Genomic DNA, 12,645 nt, shown 5'->3' with positions numbered 1-12,645 from the left:
CCCGGCAGCCAGGCGAGTGTTGACCTGATTTTTAAAGACCTTCTCGCCTCAGAGCGAGATCACCCAGTCCTCTGGGTCGGCTGGGGCCCTCATGCATGGTTCGGTGATGTTTTTGTTCGAAGCGTGCATAAAATGCATTGAGTTAGTTTGGTAGAGAGGCATTGTTGGGCAGATCACGGCTGGGTCTTCCTTTGTAATCCGTAATGGACCGTAGCCCCTGACACATGCGTTGGGCATCAGAGCCTGTATAATAGGATTCTACTTCTCTATGTTCCTTTTTTCTTTGCTTTTTTTGATGCAGAGGTCATAGCAGGACTTCTTGTCCTCTGCCGTAAACACGTGGTTTGCTGTAGTTTACCTCTGTGCTAATCCAGGGCTTTTGATTGGGGAAGCAGCGACCTTTCACTGTGGGGACAACATCAGTGTTTTCTAATGAACCGAGGCCTGGGGTGGTCTCTCTGTCCCATCCTCGTCAACGGTATTGGTCCTGGGACATATTCCACTCATCAGTAACAAAGTGGTCCTGTAGCACAAATATTAAGTTGGAAGCACAGTCACTTTTTTCCCCTTTGGTCATTGGTCCATAAACTAAAAGGTTATGTTGGGTGATTCTCACAAAATATTTAAAAAGACTTGCATCAACACATTTCCGTTTTAGGCATTAATAACATCAATAACAATGTCTGGAGTGTTTTTGTGCGTTCATTTTAAAAACATTTACTGACATCAATAACAATGTCTGGAGTGTTTTTGTGCGTTCATTTTAAAAACATTAATAACATCAATAACAATGTCTGGAGTGTTTTTGTGCGTTCATTTTAAAAACATTAATAACATCAATAACAATGTCTGAAGTGTTTTTGTTTCATTTTAAAAACATTTACTGACATTTTAACACCTTTTTTGAACATATTTTCCAAAACAAGTCCGCAACAAGTCCGCAACAAGTCCGCAACGGTCTGAAAACGTCAAGATCATTAGGAAATTTAATACATTTTCACTAAAATATATATATATATATATATATTATTCAACAGTCATGCACAGATACTTGAAACTCTGAAATAATATATTTTTCAATTAACATTTTTATTTGATTTTGACCGAGTTCTCTCATTACCACAACACCTTCTGCATTCTACAACCTAAACATATGTTCAGAATTTGTCCTGAGAAGGAAAGCATGTAGATTCTGAACATGCATTTAAAAGTAAACTACTATTTTTCCATTCATAATTTTTTTGACATTAAATTAACACCTGTTGCGGTAATGAGGTTGATGATTTCGGTGATAATTAGTCTACTAAGACTGAGGTTAAAACTGTTTATAAAATTGAATGTAGAAAATAAAAGAGATTAATATTGGCATAATCATGGATTTCAAGTTAAATCAATTTAATTTCGCAATTCTTCAAAAGTACATAACATACACAGGCTAAAAACAGAGAATACATTTTAAAAAAAACACACGTACAAAAACACATACAAGAACAGCACATGTCATCACACACACTGTCCCTTGGGGATGCTGTTTCTATGACCCCAAGCTGGTGCAGGTTCTTTATCTTTAAGCCAACGTTCTCATGCATTTTGCAAGCACATGTATCTCTGTCTGTGACTCTTCGCTGGCCAATTCAAAATTACTTTTAGTTGAAAGAATTTAGCCTTGGAAAAGTTATGTCTTTTTTGGATTCTCGGACAGAAATCTTCTTCTTTTGAAGAAGTGTCCGTTAAGGCTCTCTTTTACAGAGTAGCAGGCCCTTTTTTCAGAATTTCTCCGTGGAAACTTCACCTCGATGAAGGAAGCGGCTAACAGGTGTACGCTTTAGTCTTCTCTGGCTGTATGACCTCTCTGTCGTTCTGTACCTCTCTGCCTTCAATGTTGACAATTACATTCAAATCAAATCTTATTTGTCACATACACATGGTTAATGCGAGTGTAGCGAAATGCTTGTGCGAGTAATCTAACGAGTAATCTAACTACACAAGTGTAAAGGGATAAAGAATATGTACATAAAGATATATGAATGAGTGATGGTACAGAACGGGATCATCTTGGCCATCATCTCTAGTACGTTCAGTCTTTTCTTTAGGTTGTCTATCTCTTTGGTTCTCTCCAGAAGTTTATTTTCTGTACAAATTTACCCTACATTTTGATTCTTTCTTCTGTTCCTCTTCTTTTTTTTGTGTGATTCCTTTTTTTGGGGTCTTTGATGTCTCCATCGGTCCTGGTGTCTCGCTCTTCTTTTTAGGAGTTGAGTTGAGAGACATTTTACCTGCTGAGGTGCAAATGGCTGTGTCTTTTTGAGGAGGCTGTGTCTACCTGAGGAGGCTGTGTCTACCTGAGGAGGCTGTGTCTACCTGAGGAGGCTGTGTCTTTTTGAGGAGGCTGTGTCTTTTTGAGGAGGCTGTGTCTTTTGAGGAGGCTGTGTCTTTTGAGGAGGCTGTGTCTTTTGAGGAGGCTGTGTCTTTTTGAGGAGGCTGTGTCTTTTTGAGGAGGCTGTGTCTTTTTGAGGAGGCTGTGTCTTTTTGAGGAGGCTGTGTCTTTTTGAGGAGGCTGTGTCTTTTTGAGGAGGCTGTGTCTTTTTGAGGAGGCTGTGTCTTTTTGAGGAGGCTGTGTCTTTTTGAGGAGGCTGTGTCTTTTTGAGGAGGCTGTGTCTTTTTGAGGAGGCTGTGTCTTTTTGAGGAGGCTGTGTCTTCTTGAGGAGGCTGTGTCTTTTTGAGGAGGCTGTGTCTTTTTGAGGAGGCTGTGTCTTCTTGAGGAGGCTGTGTCTTCTTGAGGAGGCTGTGTCTTTTTGAGGAGGCTGTGTCTTCTTGAGGAGGCTGTGTCTTCTTGAGGAGGCTGTGTCTTCTTGAGGAGGCTGTGTCTTCTTGAGGAGGCTGTGTCTTCTTGAGGAGGCTGTGTCTTCTTGAGGAGGCTGTGTCTTCTTGAGGAGGCTGTGTCTTCTTGAGGAGGCTGTGTCTTCTTGAGGAGGCTGTGTCTTCTTGAGGAGGCTGTGTCTTCTTGAGGAGGCTGTGTCTTCTTGAGGAGGCTGTGTCTTCTTGAGGAGGCTGTGTCTTTTTTGAGGAGGCTGTGTCTTCTTGAGGAGGCTGTGTCTTCTTGAGGAGGCTGTGTCTTCTTGAGGAGGCTGTGTCTTCTTGAGGAGGCTGTGTCTTTTGACCGGAGGAGGCTGTGTCTTCTTGAGGAGGCTGTGTCTACCGGAGGAGGCTGTGTCTTTTGACCGGAGGAGGCTGTGTCTTTTTGAGGAGGCTCACCGGAGGAGGCTGTGTCTTTTGACCGGAGGAGGCTGTGTCTACCGGAGGAGGCTGTGTCTTTTGACCGGAGGAGGCTGTGTCTACCGGAGGAGGCTGTGTCTACCGGAGGAGGCTGTGTCTTTTGACTGGAGGAGGCTGTGTCTACCGGAGGAGGCTGTGTCTACCGCAGGAGGCTGTGTCTACCGCAGGAGGCTGTGTCTACCCGAGGAGGCTGTGTCTTCCGGAGGAGGCTGTGTCTTCCGGAGGAGGCTGTGTCTACCGGAGGAGGCTGTGTCTTTTGGAGGAGGCTGTGTCTTTTGACCTTTTTGAGGAGGCTGTGTCTTCTTGAGGAGGCTGTGTCTTCTTGAGGAGGCTGTGTCTACCGGAGGAGGCTGTGTCTTTTTGACCGGAGGAGGCTGTGTCTTTTTGACCGGAGGAGGCTGTGTCTTTTTGACCGGAGGAGGCTGTGTCTACCGGAGGAGGCTGTGTCTACCCGAGGAGGCTGTGTCTACCCGAGGAGGCTGTGTCTTCCGGAGGAGGCTGTGTCTTCCGGAGGAGGCTGTGTCTACCGGAGGAGGCTGTGTCTACCGGAGGAGGCTGTGTCTACCGGAGGAGGCTGTGTCTACCGGAGGAGGCTGTGTCTTCTTGAGGAGGCTGTGTCTTCTTGAGGAGGCTGTGTCTACCGGAGGAGGCTGTGTCTTCTTGAGGAGGCTGTGTCTACCGGAGGAGGCTGTGTCTACCGGAGGAGGCTGTGTCTACCGGAGGAGGCTGTGTCTACCGGAGGAGGCTGTGTCTACCGGAGGAGGCTGTGTCTACCCGAGGAGGCTGTGCTCACCGGAGGAGGCTGTGTCTACCGGAGGAGGCTGTGTCACCGGAGGAGGCTGTGTCTACCGGAGGAGGCTGTGTCTACCGGAGGAGGCTGTGTCTACCCGAGGAGGCTGTGTCTACCCGAGGAGGCTGTGTCTACCCGAGGAGGCTGTGTCTACCCGAGGAGGCTGTGTCTACCCGAGGAGGCTGTGTCTACCCGAGGAGGCTGTGTCTACCCGAGGAGGCTGTGTCTTCCGGAGGAGGCTGTGTCTTCCGGAGGAGGCTGTGTCTACCGGAGGAGGCTGTGTCTACCGGAGGAGGCTGTGTCTTCCGGAGGAGGCTGTGTCTACCGGAGGAGGCTGTGTCTACCGGAGGAGGCTGTGTCTTCCGGAGGAGGCTGTGTCTTCCGGAGGAGGCTGTGTCTTCCGGAGTAGGCTGTGTCTACCGGAGGAGGCTGTGTCTACCCGAGGAGGCTGTGTCTACCCGAGGAGGCTGTGTCTACCCGAGGAGGCTGTGTCTTCTTGAGGAGGCTGTGTCTTCTTGAGGAGGCTGTGTCTACCCGAGGAGGCTGTGTCTACCCGAGGAGGCTGTGTCTACCCGAGGAGGCTGTGTCTACCCGAGGAGGCTGTGTCTACCCGAGGAGGCTGTGTCTTCTTGAGGAGGCTGTGTCTACCCGAGGAGGCTGTGTCTACCCGAGGAGGCTGTGTCTACCCGAGGAGGCTGTGTCTACCCGAGGAGGCTGTGTCTACCCGAGGAGGCTGTGTCTACCGGAGGAGGCTGTGTCTTCTTGAGGAGGCTGTGTCTTCTTGAGGAGGCTGTGTCTTCTTGAGGAGGCTGTGTCTTCTGGAGGAGGCTGTGTCTTCTTGGAAGATTTTCAATAACTTCTTCATTTTGCTTCTTGAACATGTTGAGGTTTATCATCTTCCTGGCTTGATGGTGTCATGTCCAACACAGCTTTTATCTGTTTCTTTCTTCCTCTTTCAGTTTTTCCCACTGTGTTTTTTTCTTCTTTTCATGTTGCTTCTTTGTCAGATCTTGAGTTTTCTTGATTTTACTATTCTGCTTTTGTTTTGGAAATGGGAAGGAGGCATGACATGAAATGAGAGTGTCTCAAAACAGGGGACAGATCTTACTGTTATGGACACGGCATCCTATCGAAGGGACGAAGTGGTTTACAGACTGTGTGGACATCCTGTAGTACAAACTAAATGGTTTACAGACTGTGTGGACATCCTGTAGTACAAACTAAGTGGTTTATAGACTGTGGACATCCTGTAGTACAAACTAAATGGCTTACTGTGTGTTTGTGAGGTGGACGTGTGTGTGTGTGTCTCCTAACATTGTAGGGCACTGACTTCCTATATATATGTATATGTGTGTGTGTCATTGTAGGGTATTGACTTCCTATATATATGTATATGTGTGTGTGTGTAAATATATATGTAAATATGTAAAGGTATTTATGTAGATGTATATATTTACATTTAGTCTTGCTGTCACCTCCGACCCCTGACCTCTCTCTCTGTCCTTCCTGTACTCTTCCAGCAGTTCTGGGTTGATGTAAACTTTTGTTCTCTGAAATTTGTCAGCCTTCGCTAAAGCTTTCTTTTTGTCACTATCTGCATTTAAACAGGACATGAAGCAAAATTTCAACAGGTAGTAAAATTTAAATAAATAGTTAATTTATATATATATATATTTAAAAAATATAGTCTGTATGATTTTAAATTTACGGAAACAGAAGTTCTCTCTGCCACAACTGGCCTTAAATCGCAGCTGTAAGTGAAAATGGTTTTGCGGAGAAACCTTGGCATGTTTTGCTGACAATAGAGAAGAGACATGATGACCCATTTTTACTCAATGTACATAATTACACATTCATAAAATCTATTTTCATACAACATTTTGAATTGGACATTTTCTAAATGTTGAAAACGACCTGTTTCGGTAATGATGATAATCAATACTGTCGTGTACACAGTCTGACAAGAGAATGGTTACCTTTTAACTGGAGAGAAGATCAAGACACCTGGAAGACATCTTGAAGGCAGATTGTGTTGTTGCTTCATTCAAAATAAAACTTTATTTAAAATTGTCCGTGTAAACAGTCCTTCAAAACGGTTGTGGAGGATGAGAACATCAGTCATGGACACTTCGTTTTACCACTATTTAAAAATATATATATTGTATTACATTATTATACATGAATATTCAGAGAAAAATTATTCTGTCATTTGAAAACATTTATTTTTTCGTTTTACTGTGTTTAAATTACAACATGACATATGTTCATGGACGCGTTGTGGTAATGAGAATCTCAGCAGAAAATGTCATAAAATACTAAAATAATTCATTCCTATGTTGCAACTACTCTTTATTATGATATTTAGTTATATTAATAAATGTTTAATATTTAATCATTACTGCCATGGTATTTTAGTGGTTTCATGAGGATTCATGCCTCATATTGTTAAAATAATAACTTTTGTATTTCGCTGGGCATGTAATGTTCTCTCTCTCTCTCTCTCTCTCTCTCTCTCTCTCTCTCTCTCTCTCTCTCCCCTCTGTCTGTCTCTCTCTCTCTCTCTCTCTCTCCCCTCTCTGTCTCTCTCTCTCTCTCTCTCTCCTTTTCTCTCTCTCTATCTCTCTCTCTCCCCTCTCTGTCTCTCTCTCCCTCTCTCTCCCCCATCTCGGTCTCTCTCTCTCGGCTTGTATGCAGGACTCGCAGGCCTGTGTCAGAGTTTGGCATGGGGTTACTGTGCCAGCCTTGCCCCTACCAGGCGCTCTAGATGATGATTCCCCAACATGACAGAGAGGCAGTGAGGCTCGGCTAGCCCCCACCCGACCCGACGATACTCTCAACACTCCCTTGTTCTACCCTAACTGCTGACCCCCACATCCTGCCCCACCATGCTGCGTTTCCTGCCTCTGAAGCTGGGTCGCCTCTACCGCTGTCTGAAGCTTCTGCTGGTGGTGGGCCTGTTTGTTATCCTCCTGATGAACACTCACAACCTGTTCGCCTCCTTCCAGAAGAACGAGCTGACGGACCGCCGCTTCATCAACCTCAACAAGTGCCCCGCCTGCTTCGGCACCAGCTGGTGCAGGAAGTTCATGAACGGCCAGGTGACCTTTGAGACCTGGGGACGCCTGCGCTTCCTGGATGTCTTCAACGTCAAGAACGTGTACTTCGCCCAGTACGGAGAGCCGCGCGAGGGACGAGGCGCGTGGTGCTCAAACGCCTGGGATCCAATCAGAGCTGGCGGACATCGACCAGAAGATCTGTAAGAGAGCTACTGGCCGTCCGCGCTGCGACCTCATCCAGGCCATGTACAAGACTGAGTTCGCCAGGCTGAATGGGGACGTGAGGCTGCTGACCCCTGAGGTGGTAGAGGGCTGGTCTGACCTGGTGCACTGCCCCTCCCAGAGGCTGCTGGACAGGGTGGTGCGACGTTATGCCGAAACCAAAGACTCTGGCAGCTTCCTGCTGAAGAACCTGAAGGACACCGAGAGGATGCAGTTACTAATGACCCTGGCCTTCAACCCCGAGCCCCTCCTACTACAGGTAGGAACTAAGGCCTCTTAATATCTCTTCTTCATCTGTATTGTTATTCGTGTTTGAGATGGATGACATTCACTTTTTAATTTCCCTCTTCGACTTTGTTTCTTTTTAATGGCCTTCGTTGTTTTGTCTGGTGTTATTAACTTCTACGATGATAAAACTATAGAGGACTGCAGACATGTCCAAATGAAACCAGTGGAATCCCAAGAGGCCTGTTAGGCTTTCTGCCACAGAGCTGCCTATATACATATATATACTATCAATATACACTATATACTATATATATACTATCAATATACACTATATACTATATACATATATATACTATCAATATACTATCAATATACACTATATACTATATAGATATATATATATATATATATATATACTATCAATATACTATCAATATATATATACATATATATACTATCAATATACTATCAATATACACTATATACTATATAGATATATATATATATATATATATACTATCAATATACTATCAATATATATATATATATATATATATACTATCAATATACAGGGCCTTCGTAAAGTAATCCCGGGTGGCGCAGTGGTTAAGGTACTGGCTCAGACCGGGAGGTCCGTGAGGCGACGCACAATTGGCTCTTCAGTAAGGCCATTCTACTGCCAATGTTTGTCTCGGTCAAAGGTGATATATATATATATATGTACTATATATGTATATATACTATCAATATACACTATATACTATATATATATATATATATATATATATATATATATATATATACTATCAATATACACTATATACTATATATATATATATATACTATCAATATACACTATATACTATATATATATATTACTATCAATATATATATACTATATATATATATATACTATCAATATACACTATATACTATATATATATATACACTATCAATACATACTATCAATATATATATATATATATATATATATATATACTATCAATATACACTATATACTATATATATATACTATATATATATATATACTATCAATATACACTATATACTATATATATACTATATATATATATATATATATATATATATATATATATATATATATACTATCAATATATATATATACTATCAATATATATATATATATATATATATATATATATATATATATATATATATATATATATATATATATATATATATATATATATATACTTAAGTATGTGTACATCCCTTCAAATTTGTAGATTTCTATTTCAGCCTCATCCGTCGCCGACGGGTGTATAAAATTGACAAACATTGGCAGTAGAATGGCCTGTACCAAAGAGCTCAGTGACTTCAAAACGTGTCACCGTCATAGGATGCCACACAAGTGGAAACATCTAGGAGCAACAACGGCTCAGCCCTGAAATGGTAGGCCACACAATCCCACAGACCGCTGAAGCACGTAGTGCGTAACAAAATAGTCTGTCCTCCGCTGCAACTACCGAGTTCCAAACGGCCTCTAGAAGTAACGTCAGCACAACAACGTTTCATTGGGAGCTTCATGAAATGGCTTTCTATGACCAAACAGCTGCACACAAGCCTATGATCACCATACACAATGCCAAGTGTCGGCTGGAGTGGTGTAAAGCTCGCCGCCATTGGACTCTTGGAGCAGTGGAAACATGTTCTCTGGAGTGATGAATCACGCTTCACCATCTGGCAGTCAGATCTGGGTTTGGCGGATACCAGGATAACGCTACCTGCCCGAATGCATAGTGCCAACTGTAAAGTTTGATGGAGGAAGAATAATGTTCTGGGACTGTTTTTCAAGGTCCGGGCTAGGTCCCATAGTTCCAGTGTAGGGAAATCTTACTGCTACAATGACATTCTTGACAATTCTACTTTGTGGCAACAGTTTGGCAACAGTTTGGGGAAGGCCCTTTCCTGTTTCAGCATGAATGACAGTGTACCAAGTAAGGTCCAGGAAGAAATGGTTGGCGAGATCATTGTGGAAGAACTTGACTGGCCTGCATAGAGCCCTGACATCAACCTCATCGAACACATTTGTCATGAATTGAAACGCCGACTGCAAGCCAGGCCTAATCGCCCACCATCAGCGTTCACTTCGGGGGCCTGAAACGCTCCACAATTCAACTCGTGATGATTGTACATCCGCTAAGAAAAGTCAGCCAAAACTTAAAACCTCAACGTCAATATGGAGTCAACAACAAAGTGTAAGTAAAAACAAATATAAACGAGTATCTGGAGCATCAGCATTTGTGGGTTCGATTACAGGCTCAAAATGGCCAGAAACAAAGTACCTTTTTCTGAAAACTCGTCAGTCTGTACTTGTTCTGAGAAATGAAGGCTATTCCATGTGAGAAATTGCCAAGAAACTGAAGATCTCGTACAATGCTGTGTACTACTCCCTTCACAGAACAACACAAACTGGCTCTAACCAGAATAGAAAGAGCAGTGGGATGTCCCGGTGCACAACTGAGCAAGAGGACAAGTACATTAGAGTGTATGAGAAACAGCCGCCTCACAAGTCCTCAACTGGCATTAAATAGAACCCGCAACACATCAGTCTCAACGTCAACAGTGAAGAGGTGACTCCGGGATGCTGGCCTTCGAGGCAGAGTTCCTCTTTCCAGTGTCTGTGTTCTTTAGCCCATCTTAAACTTTTCTGTCTGAGATATGGCTTTTTTTTCAACTCTGCCTTGAAGGACAGAATCCCGGAGTCACCTTTCCACGGTTGATGCCAAACCCTCTGTAAATTACAGTAAATTACAGGGTATGAATCCTCTTCCTTCTTCTGCCATAGATCTTTAGTCACTTAGTATCGATCAGACCCACCCCAAACCAACCTGCAGATTCTTCAGCCTGGCCTTTCAAGCTCAGGGGCTGAAGACATTTGGCATGGTCAAAAAATGACCCTACAAAAAAATGTGTATATCTGTATATTATTATTATTGTTGTTATTTATTATTAGACAGTTGTTTACATATTTGTCTTGTTACTAAGTAGATTTGTTGTATTATTTTTTTGGGGGGGACATTCTTGAAAAGGAGGATGGTACGTCAAGAGTTCATGCTGCTGTGTTGGTGCAGATGTGTCACCTCCTCCAGTATGGATCAAGGGCAACAGTACTGTGGTGGTGACATCCCTCAAAGCTGAGAGGTTTACCTGGTGTAGCTGAGTTACTGCATGTTTAACATTCAAGGCAGGTTCAAATGATTCAAAGTGCATCTGATGGTCTTTTGGAGAGACAAAAGACAAAAACAAAACAACTATTACATCTGTGATCCTTGAGGTTTCAGACGTTTATTAGGAAGCGAAAGAAACTACTTTTGAAACGGAAGTCAGGAAAAACTATTTCTGTCTCTTCTCCTTTACCCGTTATTCTGTTACAGTGTTTCTTAATGCTGGTACTGGGGTTTCTTAATGTCCTGGGGTTTCTTAATGCTGGTCCTGGGGTTTCTTAATGTCCTGGGGTTTCTTAATGCTGGTCCTGGGGTTTCTTAATGTCCTGGGGTTTCTTAATGCTGGTCCTGGGGTTTCTTAATGTCCTGGGATTTCTTAATGCTGGTCCTGGGGTTTCTTAATGCTGGTCCTGGGGTTTCTTAATGCTGGTCCTGGGGTTTCTTAATGCTGGTCCTGGGGTTTCTTAATGCTGGTCCTGGGGTTTCTTAATGCTGGTCCTGGGGTTTCTTAATGTCCTGGGGTTTCTTAATGCTGGTCCTGGGGTTTCTTAATGTCCTGGGATTTCTTAATGCTGGTCCTGGGGTTTCTTAATGCTGGTCCTGGGGTTTCTTAATGCTGGTCCTGGGGTTTCTTAATGCTGGTCCTGGGGTTTCTTAATGTTGGTCCTGGGGTTTCTTAATGTCCTGGGGTTTCTTAATGTTGGTCCTGGGGTTTCTTAATGTCCTGGGGTTTCTTAATGCTGGTCCTGGGGTTTCTTAATGCTGGTCCTGGGGTTTCTTAATGCTGGTCCTGGGGTTTCTTAATGCTGGTCCTGGGGTTTCTTAATGTCCTGGGGTTTCTTAATGTCCTGGGGTTTCTTAATGTCCTGGGGTTTCTTAATGCTGGTCCTGGGGTTTCTTAATGCTGGTCCTGGGGTTTCTTAATGTCCTGGGGTTTCTTAATGTCCTGGAGTTTCTTAATGTCCTGGGGACCAAAAAGCTGAGCACATTGTTTTGTTTTCAAATGTGAGTCATTTAGCAGACTCTCTGATCCACTACAGTAGTGAGTCATTTATCAGACTCTCTGATCCACTACAGTAGTGAGTCATTTAGCAGACTCTCTGATCCAGAGACACTACAGTAGTGAGTCATTTAGCAGACTCTCTGATCCAGAGACACTACAGTAGTGAGTCATTTAACAGACTCTCTGATCCAGAGACGCTACACTAGTGAGTCATTTAGCAGACTCTGATCCAGAGACACTACAGTAGCGAGTCATTTAGCAGAATCTCTGATCCAGAGAGATTTACAGTAGCGAGTCATGTGTTTTTGTGAGAATCAAGCGCCAGACTCTTCCAACGGCCACACATGTAGATGACTTCACTTTTTTGTTTCCTAGTGGAATCAGGTGTGAAAACTCCACCGGTCCCAGGATGAAGAAACAGTAGAGGACTTTCTGACCAACCCTTTTCCACCCAATGTGTCATACTGGAGCAAAAGTATAGATACCTTAATAGAAAATATTTAAAATGAGTCAACCAGTAAAATACTATTTGAGTAAAAGTATTTTGTTTTAAATTGACTTAAATATCAGAAGTAAATGTAAATGTAATTCCTAAAATATTCTTAAGTAAAAGTATGAATATATATGTTTTTAAATCCTGATATTAAGCAAAACCTTACGGTACCTTTTTACGTTACAGATAGACAGTTACACTCCAACACTCAGACATCATTTACTAATGACGCATCTCTGTTTAGCGAGTCCTCCAGATCAGAGGCAGTAGAGCAGGGATGATCTCTGTTTAGTGAGTCCTCCAGATGTGGCAGTAGGATGACCAGGGATGTTCTCTGTTTAGCGAGTCCTCCAGATCAGAGGCAGTAG

The 12,645-nt window shown here is 43.1% G+C and overlaps 1 protein-coding gene across 1 annotated transcript; it reads left to right on the top strand.

Annotated features, from left to right (window-relative positions):
* Window positions 1-6,763: 6,763 nt before the first annotated feature.
* Window positions 6,764-7,603, top strand: LOC135534586 (divergent protein kinase domain 2A-like; the record flags this gene model as incomplete). Its single annotated transcript, XM_064961534.1, is given in 3 exon segments — window positions 6,764-7,255; window positions 7,258-7,284; window positions 7,287-7,603. Coding segments are annotated over 3 exon segments (648 nt in total), but the record flags the coding sequence as incomplete, so codon positions are not given.
* Window positions 7,604-12,645: the final 5,042 nt, after the last annotated feature.

The sequence above is a fragment of the Oncorhynchus masou genome, unplaced genomic scaffold (genome assembly GCF_036934945.1).
Source record: "Oncorhynchus masou masou isolate Uvic2021 unplaced genomic scaffold, UVic_Omas_1.1 unplaced_scaffold_3613, whole genome shotgun sequence".
Taxonomy (NCBI): Eukaryota; Metazoa; Chordata; class Actinopteri; order Salmoniformes; family Salmonidae; genus Oncorhynchus; species Oncorhynchus masou.
This window is presented reverse-complemented; position numbering and strand designations above follow the sequence as displayed.